Consider the following 12884-nt stretch of genomic DNA (forward strand, 5'->3'; position numbering starts at 1 on the left):
GATTTTTTACATAATCGTGAATATTTAATGAACGATTTGATTGAAAGCAGTGGTTCTTGAGGCACAGTTGTTCAGTATGAGGAGATCTAACAAATTATATGAATTATAGCTGCGTCCCAATTCAGAGGCTGCATCCTTCAAAGGTCGCATTCGAAGGCCGATTGCGTCACTGCTGCGCGACAAAGGCTGTCCCAATTCAAAGGCTCCTTCAAATGCGGCCTCCAAATGTGTCCTTCATTTCCCGTGAAATGAAGGATACAACAGATGGATCCTTCGCGGCCTTGCCTACCCCAGAATTCATTTATTTATTTAGAAGATTTATTTGAAAGAAATTGCTGAATTACACTTTTAAATGTAAGTATTGGGTTTCAACTTACTCAAATATCTAATGATACAAATGTAAAAAAAAATAATAATAATTTTTAAATAGTTCAAATGTTGACTTATATCTTACTAAGATGCGTTTATATATAGTTTATTATTATATACAGAAATGGACCATAGTGAAAATATTTAGACAGTTTGTGAACCCTGTTTTGTTTTCAGACAGTTTAATATAACTTTCAAAAAAGTCCAGTACAAACGTTACAGTCACTCGGCAGCTGTCACAGTTGTTAGGTGACAAGAACAGTCCTCCGTAGGCTAGACTGTCCCAATTAACAATGCTCAGTCTGACCTTTGCGGCCTTAGAAGGTGTGGCCTTTGAAGTCTGAGTCCTTCAAAGGATGCAGCCTTTGTGTGTGTGTGTGAAACACCATGTGAATACAGAGGCGTAAAACTCGTTAGTGGCATCCATTGGCTGATTTCTTTCAAATTTCTCACAGACCTCTAGGACCAGGAGTCGAACAGGCCCACTGAGTTTTGTGCCGATCGGCCTCCATTAACCTTGTCTAATAGGTGCTCAAATTTCATTGGCCGATGGCGGCCATGTTTTTTGAGATACGCCAATGTCCTCATAGAGAGTCATGGCACCTTGGACAAAGACACTGCATGCCGAGTTTTAACTCAATCAGACTAACGGTTGCATAGTTAGAGCTGTTTTCATGTTTTCAGTTTTTTTTTTACTGTGACCTTAGATTGAGCTCATACACATGTGTACCGAGTTTGGTGAAAATATCTCATTTCGTTCGGGCGTTATAGCCATTTTAGTAAAAATGGCCTGCCCTTTTCGAACGTTTTGGCACCCCTTAGCGACCGTGAAATACTGAGGTTGATTGGACACACAACCTTCGACATCAACAACAAAAGATATGGGAAGTTTTCTCCTCCCTTAGTTGATAAATCTATGTGTTTTATTTTAAAGGCATTTGCACTATATGGTTATTTGCATTTAGTTTTTCCCCTGTTGTTGACCCAGCAGTTGAGAAGCATTACTTGAGATGTCTTAGGTCAGAGGGTTTATCTGAGATCAACAGAAGACCAGCAGAGAGGCTTTGACAGGTGAGCAGAGGTAATGCTGAATGTGTGAGGTGATAAAAGCTACTGGAGATAAAAAGATTGACTGACCTGAGTCCTGCTGGAACGCAGTGCTGACCTTGCAAAGAACGACATTGTTACGAGCAGCATGCCTCCGATTAAACTGTGAATGAGGAACACTTGCTCCATTATACCAATCGGCTTCTGAGAGACAGAAACAAGACAGTTAAAAATAGACACTCTCATATCCAACACACTCTTATAATAATACGTCCCTATAGCAACTTTTTGTCTGCACCACCCTTGGTCTGCATTTTAAATGTCAGTCTGGTGCTGTATTCAACTCATTTCGGAGGATATTAATAATTTACCCAAGGCTAAATTTTAAAATAAATGTAATAAAAATTCTGTAGTCATTTATTAATTGCTTTATCTATTAACTTTTATTTTGTTCGCCATGTGACACAAAGGGAGTTTTCAGAATCTCTAAGCTACGTCTTGAAAAATGAGAAAAGCCATATGATGTGTTAAATCTAAATTTAAATCTTAACTTAATGATCATTCACCATAACACTCAAATCCCACATTCATTTCATCATTCAAAGATTGCTGCCTCAAGAAGTGTTACAACAGCTGTGATGTCAGTGATGTCAAATGCCATTGGCTCTCACATGTCTTGTGACCGATTGTGACATTCTAATGTTTGGATGTATATTTTTTATTGAGATGTGACTTTCCGTGATTAAAATCTTCAGTTTCACTCTGTTCCTCACACAGTGCTATTGTTTGACTTCAGAAGACTTTAAAAGCAACATGAGCCATTTGGAATACTTTTATTGTGCTTTTTTTTGTTTCATTTTTTGAATAAATGATTGTGATTGTACTTTTATCTTTTCATTTCGTATTTTATATTGTTGAGAAATGGTTAGGTTTAGGGGTAGGGGTGAGGTTAGGTGCTCAAAAATATCTATATAATTGTGCAAAATAACTAAGATTATTGTGAATATATATATATATATATATATATATATATATATATATATATATATATATATATATATATACACACATACACTGGTGGCCAAAAGTTTGGAATAATGTACAGATTTTGCTCTTATGGAAAGAAATTGGAACTTTTATTCACAAACGTGGCATTCAACTGATCATAATGAATAGTCAGGACATTAATAACGTGAAAAATTACTATTACAATTTGAAAAAAATGTGCAGAACTTCTTAAACATCCTCAAAGTGTTAATCAAAAAATCCACTACATGCAGCAATGACAGCTTTGCAGATCCTTGGCATTCTAGTTGTCAGTTTGTCCAGATACTCAGGTGACATTTCACCCCATGCTTTCTGTAGGACTTGTCATAGTTGTGGCTGTCTTGTCGGGCACTTCTCATGCATCTTACAGTCTAGCTGATCCCACAAAAGCTCAATGGGGTTAAGATCCATAACACTCTTTTCCAATTATCTGTTGTCCAATGTCTGTGTTTTTTTGCCCACTCTAACCTTTTTGTTTTTCTGTTTCAAAAGTGGCTTTTTCTTTGCAATTCTTCCCATAAGGCCTGCACCCCTGAGCCTTCTCTTTACCGTTGTACATGAAACTGGTGTTTAGCAGGTAGAATTCAGTGAAGCTGTCAGCTGAGGAAATGTGAGGTGTCTAATTGTCTATAAATATAGACTCTAAAGTGAAATGCAATTTCAAGCATTGTATAGCCTTCATTCCTCAAACAAAGACTGACTGACGAGTTCCTAGAGAAAGCTGTATCTTTTTTGCCATTTTTGCCATAATATTGACCTTAAGACATGCCAGTCTATTGCATACTGTGGCAACTCAAAAACAAAGACAATGTTAAGCTTAATTTAACGAACCAAATAGCTTTCAACTGTGTTTGATATAATGGCAAGTGATTTTCTAGTACCAAATTAGCAATTTAGCATGATTACTCAAGGATAAGTTGTTGGAGTGATTTTTTTTAATTTTTTTTATTATTTTTTTTTTTTGTAGACAAGACTTTAAAGGGATACTTCTCCCCAAAATTAAAATTCTCTCATCAGTTACTCACCTTCATGCCATCTAACATGGATTCCGATCCAGTGCTGGTCAGACCAATCAGACTCTACGCTACAAGACTGTTTTGATCACGCGGACTGGGAGATGTTCCGGTCCGCCTCTGATGATGACATCGAGCTTTACGCTGATAGCGTAACGTGCTTCATCAAATGGGGCCTGTCTAGATTTGTTAAAAAAATGACTTTTTCCGGAGGTGCGTGGTACCATAAACCGGTGAGATTTGATACACCCTGCTACATAACTGTTCTAAGAGGTCAACATGTCAATGAATTCAAAATCCTCAGGCTCTGGAGATATTAAAAGACACTTACGTGCTCAAGCTGATACCTCAGACATGCCCGCAGACCAGGGACTCGGTTTGGACGGTGCGGTGGGAGAAATTCAATGCCAGCTGTCCAGCATGTCTGTAATGCTGACGAAAGTTGTAGAGGACCTGGAAGATCTTGCTGTAATACGTCGATCGATTACGGCAACGGAGGCGAAATTCACTGAGTTGGTTACAAGAATCGGTGACGTCGAGAAACGGACGATTATCTGGAGTCATCAGAGAGGGAATTAGCTGCTAATCCGCTAGCGACCAAGACAGACTTGGAACGTGTTTTTGGAAAAACTGGAGGAATTGGAGAATCGTAATCGGCGAAACAATGTCGGAATTTCTGAGCACGAGGAAGACAGAGATATGGTGAAATTCCTAGATGAGCTCTTCCTGAGTCTGCTCAACATAACAGGCCATAAGCTGGAAATCGAGTGAGCTCACAGAGCCCCGGCTTGCAGATCTGCGGAGGGAGACAGGCCCCGCCCTGATCAATTCTGGCCAAATTTCTGAGATCATCCGATAAAGATCTCGTGTTACATGAGGAGCAAAGGAAAGCTCTCTTGGAAGAACCACAACATTTTCTTGTTCCCAGATTTTGCGAATTCAACAAGAGAGAAACGTGATCAATTCAAGGAACGCAAGAAACTCTAACATCAACGGAAGGTCACTTTTGCACTGACGTTTCTGGCCAAACTGAGAATAGATACTAAGGATGGCCACAAAGTATTTACATGTCCACAGCAAGCATTGTTTTTCATTGTCATTTGTTGTTTCTCATGTGGCCCCCAAGTGAACTTGACTCACTGAACATACACTTGACTGTCTGAGGAAGCTGGGCGCCTTTTTGTTTCTTTTTGTGTTGGTTCCGCCTAGCGGCTGGAGTCTGTTTTGTGTAGTTACACTCCTTCAAGAAACTCTTGCATCGACGGAGGATCGCTTTTGCACTGATGTTTCCGGCCAAATTGAGAATAGATACTAAGGATGGCCGCAAAATATTTACATGCCCACAATAAGCGATGCCATTCATAAAATCAATGGGCTAAAGAAGTCATGGTGTGTTTCTCACATTGCCTCCAAGTGAGCTTGACTCACTGAACATACACTTGATCATCCGAGGAAGCTGGCTGGAGTTTGTTTTGTGGAATAACTCTCCTTCGGAACAGTTGTGGATGGGCACTTGTTCTTTGTGCTTATGCCTCCTATTGGCTGGAGTTTGTTTTGTGGAGTATTTTTTGCAGGACATTGTAAGGATTAGGGCATCTGCTGCACTGATATAAAGCCGGCTCACTGAACATTCGTTTGACTGTCCGAAGAAACTGAACGGCCTTTTTTTATTCTTCTTCTTCTTTGTGTGCTGGTTCCACTAGCGGCTGGAGTATGTTTTGTGGAGGAAAACACATTTGATACAGTTTTGTGAATGAATCTACACGTTCTTTGTGTTTATTCTGGCTATTGGCTAGAGTTTGTTTTATAGATTATATTCTGTTATGTAATTCTGTCTCACAAAATTGGTACAGAAACACCGGACTTGAGCAATCCGATGGCAAAGTTGTCACAGGGGCTTTCGTAGGCGTACATGGACTGTTTGAGTTTAGAGGGTTGGCACTGTCGTGTGCCAGGTTAATGCGCACATTTTTCTTTTTTCTGTTTGTTTGGTTCGGGGGGAAGTTCGGGGTTTGTGTGTTGCACTAATGGGGAATGTAATTTTTATAATTTTATTTTTGACACACAATCTATTTTTTCTAATATGTCAAAATGTCAAATGTTAATATGAGTGGACTGTCTCTCTCCACGTGGAATGTGAATGGGTTGGGGCACCCTATAAAATGAAGGAAGGTTATTTCTTTTCTTAAACATAAGAAATATGATATAGTGTTTCTTCAAGTAATGCATCTTTTGCGGGAAGTTGAAAAATTTGGGAAGATATGGGGTGGACATGTTTTTTTAGTGCTGCCTCAAGTAAGAGCAGGGGAGTCATTACACTGATAAGTAAGCATCTACAATTCAAATGTCTCAAACAGATTAAAGATAAATTAGGAAGAGTCATTATTGTTTTAGCTGAAATTCAGGGGTAAAGGTTGATTTTGGCTTATATTTACACACCTAATGCTGATGACGCTTTTTTTATAGATCTTGAAGGGATGTTGCAAGCCACTGGCACCCCTCATGATATAATATTGGGAGGAGACTTTAATCTTTTGATGGACTCAGTCCTTGATCATAGTGAAGCAAAATTGTGTAAGCCCCTAGAGCAACATTGACACTTCACAGGTTGTGTAAAAATCTTGGTGTTACAGATGTTTGGAGACTTTTGAACTAATCTGGTAGGGACTATACATTTTTTTCATCAGTCCATAAAATGTAATCTAGAATAGACTTTTTTTTATATCCAAGTCCCTCATTTCTTCTGTTGTTGATTGCTCAACTGGAAACATCTTAGTCTCAGATCACACCCTGGTGAGTTTAGAGGTGTTGCCACATAAAGAGAAAAATAAATCATATAGTTTGCGCTTTAATGTATCCCTGTTGCAAAATCCTGAATTTCATCAAATGTTAAAGGCTGAAATCAATGTTTATATGGAGACCAGCTGGTCCTCAGTGTCCTCTGTGGGCATGGCTTGGGAGGCACTTAAGGCGGTTCTTAGGGGCCAAATCATACCGTATGCCTCATTCATCAAAAAATCCAAAGCACGAGAACTCATGGAGATGGAAGGTAATATTAAACATGCAGAGGCATAGCTGAAGCGCCGAATGTCATCTGATGGCCTCAGAGAATTGGCCCGATTGAAATACAGATATAATGCTATTTTGAGTTTTGGCTGTTCAGGGCAAGACAGTCATACTTTGAGTCAGGGAACAAAGCAGGGAAGCTTTTGGCTAGATATATAAAGCAGTGAGAGTCTTTTTCTACCATTCCCTCAGTGAAATCTGCTGGTGGTGAAATATTTACCTCAGCCATTGATATTAATAATGCTTTTAAAGAATTCTATCTTGATCTTTACAGTTCCACGTCTTCATCTACTGATAAAGATATTAGAAACTTTGTGGAACCATTAGAACTCCCTAAACTGACAACTTAGCAAAATAATTCTCTTGATTCTGAGATAACCTTGGAGGAGCTTAACGAGGTAATTAAGGTCTTGCCTACAGGCAAGGCTCAGGGGCCAGATGGCTTTGCCGCTGAGTTTTTTTATCTTATGCTACAGAACTGGCTCAATTTTTGTTAGAAGTTTATATGGAATCATTAAAGAATGGAAAGCTTCCGCCAACCATGACACAAGCCCGGATCACTCTGATTCTTAAAAAGGACAAAGATCCAAGCGAGTGTAAGAGTTACCGTCCAATTTCCCTGATCCAGCTAGATGTAAAAATATTGTCAAAAAATATGGCTAACCAATTAAGTAAAGTTATGACATCTCTTATATATATAGATCATGTGGGGTTTATTGGGGCTGAAGCTCTTCTGATAACATTAGGCGTTTCATCAATATCATGTGGTCAGTGGCGAATGATAAGACTCCGATCTCACTTGATGCCGAAAAGGCATTTGATTTGGTAGAATGGGATTATCTTTTTAAGATTTTGGAAATATATGGGAATGGGAATACTTTAATTGAATGGATTAAATTACTTTATAGACACCTGGTAGCGGCGGTACAAACAAATGGATTAATTTCAGATTATTTTACTCTGGATAGGGGCACCCGGCATGGTTGCCCTTTTTCCCCATTATTGTTCTGTCTTGCCCTGGAACCATTAGCAGCTGTGAAAAGAAAGGAAGATGATTTTCCAGGGGTGATGGCGGGAGGTATGGTGCATAAACTTTTGCTTTGCGCAGATTATATTTTATTATTCGTCTCCGACCCCACTAGATCTATGCCTTGCCTCCACAGAATTATTAATTCCTTTTCTAAGTTCTCAGGATACAGACTCAGTTGGTTTAAATCCGAAGCTATGTCTCTGACAGCATACTGCCCAGTAATGGCTTTTCAGCTGGGTGCCTTCCAGTGGCCTAAACAGGGCATTAAGTATTTGGGCATTTTATTCCCTGCAAATTTGTGTGATTTAGTTAGAGTTAATTTTGACCCCTTAATAAAAAGGTTTGAGCAATGTGGACAAGTGGGCTTCATTACATATATCTATGATTGGGAAAGTTAATGTTATTAAAATGAATTTTATTCCAAAATTCAACTACCTGCCACAGTCTCTCCCTGTAGATGTCCCCCTCTCTTATTTCAAGCAATTTGATAGCATAGTGAAGTCCTTAATTTGGAATGGTAAGATTACATTTCAATAAATTACATTGGCCGATTGACAAAGGTGGGCTAGGCCTACCCAAGATTTAGTTTTATTATTATGCATTCGGTCTCAGACATTTGGCTCATTGGTCGATTCCACCTGAGAGAGCCCCTCTCTGGTTCTGTTTTGAACAGAAATTTCTTGCCCCTATTTTGCCTTTACAAAGCCTTTATATCAAACTAATCGGAGAAGTTAAGTTACACCCTGTTATCTCGCATTTGCACACGGTATGAACAAAAGTGTCCAGAGTGTTTAATTCGGACATTTATTTAAATGTTGCCTAGAGCATATGGCAGCGTATTAATAAGTCCCTTTCTGCTTGTCAGAGTGGATTGTGAGGGGGATTATTACACTCGGTGACCTATATGAGAGTGGAGTGTTGAGATCTTTTGAAAATATGGTTCAACATTTTAGGATTCCCAGATCTCAGTTCTTTAGGTATTTACAGCTGCGCCACCTGCTCTGTACTATTTGTGGGGGTAGTATATACCCCCCTAAAGCGGCAGATACTCTGGAAGCAGTGATTACTGCGCTTGGAAAATACAGTGTATTACTCCCTGATAATTTAGAGTCTGGGGGACGGAGCTTCAACTTCGCTCAAGAGATTATGGGAGAAAGATCTAAACTTGGTATTGGAGGAGGGAGTGTGGGCTAGGATTCTAAAAAACATCAACTCTACATCTAGAGATGCAAGGGTGTGCCTTATGCAATTTAAGATTTTACATAGATTCTATTGGCCCCCCTCTAAATTGTATAGGCTGGGTCTTAAAGACACCCACCTGCTGGCGTTGCCAATCAGAAGATGGGGACACAGCTCATGTTTGGTGGTGTGATACAAGATACAAGAATTCTGGTTGAGGGTCCAAAGTTTTATGGGTGATGTATTAGGTACTCAAATCTCATTTCGCCCCAGACTCTGTATTTTAGGTGATGGGGCGGTCGTTGATGTAGAGGATAAGTACATGAAGACTTGAATCCTGGCCGGTGTTATGACAGGTTATCCTTAGAGGATGGAAGTTGGCTGGAGCGCCCTCGTTTGTGAGTGGTACGAGGAGATGGGCAGGTTAGCAGCATTGGAAGAGTTGCCATATAGAAGGCTAGGCAACATGGCTATCTATATAACAAAGGCTATTTGGCCTTTTTGGAGGGCTCTTGGGGAGGGGCAGTGGAGGGAGACTTGTTGTTTTAAATGTGTGTGTTGTAGCCTTTTCGTTTTTGAATGTATACTTTGAATGTGTTTTTTATGTTTTGTTTTTTTTTTGTTTTTTTTATATATGTATTTCTAAATATTTTCTGCTGTTTTATTGTCTGTTTGTGTGTCTTTGTCAATTGGCATTTGCCCACCTGTGTATCTGTTTGTGTTGGGTGGGGGGTGGCGGGGTTAATGTTCGGGAGGAAGGGTTGTAAATAATATAATGTGATTCCAAATTTTCTGGTTTTTTTATATGTTACATGGAATCAATAAAATTGTTAATAACAAAAAATGACTTTTTTCAAATAGTGATGGTGCTGTTTTTTTACATCAGTAATGTCCTGACTATACTTTGTGATCCGTTGAATGCCACTTTGGTGAATTAAAGTACCAATTTCCATCCGAAACAGCAAATTCTGTACATTATTCCAAACTTTTGGCCGCCAGTGTGTATATATGTTATTACCCGGGCGACCACCAGGGGTCGCTATGTATGTTTATTGTTGATTTTGTGTCTTTTGTTTGTTTATGAGTTTTGCAGTTCTTTTTCAAGGTCTTTGTTCATTGGTCCTTGTGTTCATTAGTGTCAGGTGTCCCTCGTTTCATCATTAGTTCTCTGTGTATTTAATCCCTGTGTTTTCCTCTGTTCATTGTCAGTTCTTGTTCTGTTAATTCAGTCTGTATTGTGCTTTGTGTTCTAGTTTTGCATTGTCTCTTGTGTTTTGTGAGTTTTATTAAAAACTGAAATTGGATCCTGCCTTCTCCAGTCTGCTATCATTACAGAAGAACCAACCAAAGAAATGGATCCAGTCCCCATTCGGCTCTCAAAGCTTCCTCATACGAGATTCCCATAACGGAGGTACCAGTGGTCCAGCTGACCATGCCTGCCACGGTCAATGAGCCAGCGCCCACGCCTGCCACGGTCAACGAGCCAGCGCCTGAGGCCTCGTCTGTCCCAGAGCCAGCTCCTAAAGACTCGTCCATCCTAGAGCCAGCACCAGAGGCCTTATCCGTGCCAGCGTCCTCGGCCACGGAGGCCGTTCCCACAGCAGTGCTCCCGGCCATCCAGAAGAGGAGGAGGTCTCCTGCTTTACAGTCCCTGCCAGTGCTCATGGAGGTCGTTACCCTGCCGCCACTCATGGCCATGGAGGTCGTTGCCTTGCCGGTGCTCATGGCCACGGAGGTCATTCCCCTGCTGTTGCCAGTGCCATGGCAATAAAAACTGTTCTCCAGTTGCTGCCAGCGCTCCCAGCCACGGAGGCCGTCGACAGTCACAAGGAACTGGACCGGCTCGTCGATGGCCTCAGGGAACTGGACCGGCTCATTCCCTGTGACTGTCGACGAGCCTGTCCATTGACCAGTCTGTTGCTCAGTCCAGTGGCCAGCACCTGTCAGACACAAGCTATCAGCCTGTTCAGTGCCCAGTGGCCACCCACTTCCAGTATGACACCTGTCCAGTGGCTGCCACCCAGTCTGCTGACTCCTGTCCAGTGGCTCTGCCTTCCAAGTCTTCCATGGCTCTGCCCCTTGAAACCCCTAGTACCTTGCTCTCTGACTCTTCTAGTGCCTTGCTCTCTGACTCTTCTAGTGCCTTGCCCTTTGACTCCCCTAGTGCCTTGCTCTCTGAGTCTCCACCTCCTGCAGTTCCACCACCAGAACCCTTGCCTCCTGTGGCTCCATCTCCAGAGCCTCCGCCTCCTGCAGGTCCACCACCTGAACCCTTGCCTCCTTTGCCTCTGCCCCCTGAGCCTCCTCCTCCCGCAGCTCCACCCCCTGAGCCTCTGCTTCTTGTGGCTCTCCTCCTGGGACTTCATTCCCAGAGACTCCTTCGGCTCCACCCCCTGAGTCCCCACCTCCTACGGCTCCGGCCCCTGGGCTTCCGCCTTCTACTCCTCCCATGAACTTTTTGTTTTTATGTGTTAAGGAGCTTCTGGAGTCACTCCTTAGATGGGGGGCTCTGTAAGGATTACCTGGGCGACCACCAGGGGTTGCTATGTATGTTTATTGTTCATTTTGTGTCTTTCGTTTGTTTATGGGTTTTGTAGTTCTTTTTCATGGTCTTTGTTCATTGGTCCTTGTGTTCATTAGTGTCAGGTGTCCCTCGTTTCATCATTAGTTCTGTGTATAATCCCTGTATTTTTCTCTGTTCATTGTCGATTCTTGTTCTGTTAATTCAGTCTGTAATGTGCTTTGTGTTCTAGTTTTGCATTGCTTTGAGTTTTTATTAAAAACTGCAATTGGATCCTGCCTTCTCCAGTCTGCCATCATTACAATATATATACTGTATATGTATTAGTGTAAGTAAACTAATATATGTACAAGTATAAGTTAAATAAAACATATTACTGTTAAACACACACAGTAATATCTGAAGAAAGCTTTTGAATTGCATTGATGTTTTCAAGGTGCAAACAAAAAGTCGCTACAGTAACGTTTCCCTAATGAGACTGCAATGTCATATCTGGACTTATACCCCTTATAGTCATGAATTTCATTTTTTTAAAAACTTACATAATGTAGTTTGGCATAAAGCTCCTCCTCTGTGTTAGTGTCATTTGAATAAGACCAGTGCATAGATTGTTCAAAAATAGCTCTGAAGAAGGTCATGCAAGCACATATCACTCCAAAAGTTGAGACGATACTCAGAGCAAAGCTAGCTGTGATCTGTGAGAGATGAGTTCAGAAAAAAAGCAATCAATTACAAAGATATAAACATTTTTCAACATTAAATTGATTCACATTACATTGATTTACAATTCCATAGAGGAAAGAAAAAATTCACACAATAATTCCTGACATGATGCATGACTAGTAAGCAAGGAAACAGCTTTGTGGAATGTCTTTACACTGAATTTTACTAGCATTATTTTCACACAGTGAAAGTGATCAGTATAAACATCACTAACAATCTTTTTGCTCGGGTTGCGTTCAGACAGTATATACAGGAGGCCACAGATGAAGAACTAGAAAAAGACAAAACATTTTACAATTATTGTCTACTGTTTAAATGCTTGTTATAATGCAATCATTAAATCGTCCTGGTTACTTTCGTAACCTCCATTCCCTGATTGAGGGAACGAGATGTTGTGTCGATGTAGTGACACTAGGGGTCACTCTTGGGAGCCTGAAACACCTCTGGTCTTTGAAAAAAGGCCAATGAAAATTGGCGAGTGGTATTTGCATACCACTCCCCGAACATACGGGTATAAAAGGAGCTGGTATGCAACCACTCATTCAGGTTTTGTGCTGAGGAGCCGAGACAAGGTCCCGGCCATTTCAGTGGGTAGTCCAGCGTTGTGGCAGGAGGGACACAACGTCTCATTCCCTCCATCAGGGAACGGAGGTTACGAAAGTAACCAGGACATTCCCTATCTGTCACTCACTCGACGTTGTGTTGACGTAGTGACACTAGGGGTCCCTATACGAAACACCACAACTAATTGAACTGGTGCGAGACGGGCAGACCACTGTGTGCCTCGTAGGCAGCGCACCAGGCCGACACGTAACCTCCCCCAATGCTCTTATGAGTGTCGAACGGCCCTTCGGGAACAAGTAGACTGCCCAAAAGATAGAGACAGGCT

General features: G+C 41.1%; 1 protein-coding gene across 3 annotated transcripts in view; it reads right to left on the reverse strand.

Annotated features, from left to right (window-relative positions):
* si:ch1073-291c23.2 (uncharacterized protein LOC799862 homolog) overlaps positions 1 to 12884 on the reverse strand; it is a 49713-nt gene that overhangs the window by 9714 nt on the left and 27115 nt on the right. For all 3 annotated transcript variants that reach the window (XM_051647490.1, XM_051647489.1, XM_051647488.1), the window contains 3 exons: positions 12210 to 12266; positions 11815 to 11967; positions 1507 to 1620 (listed from right to left, as the gene is read on the reverse strand). In XM_051647490.1, coding sequence (XP_051503450.1) covers positions 1507 to 1620; positions 11815 to 11967; positions 12210 to 12266 — 324 coding nt within the window. The remainder of the gene's footprint in view (positions 1 to 1506; positions 1621 to 11814; positions 11968 to 12209; positions 12267 to 12884) is intronic.

The sequence above is a fragment of the Myxocyprinus asiaticus genome, chromosome 21 (genome assembly GCF_019703515.2).
Source record: "Myxocyprinus asiaticus isolate MX2 ecotype Aquarium Trade chromosome 21, UBuf_Myxa_2, whole genome shotgun sequence".
NCBI classification, from domain to species: domain Eukaryota; kingdom Metazoa; phylum Chordata; class Actinopteri; order Cypriniformes; family Catostomidae; genus Myxocyprinus; species Myxocyprinus asiaticus.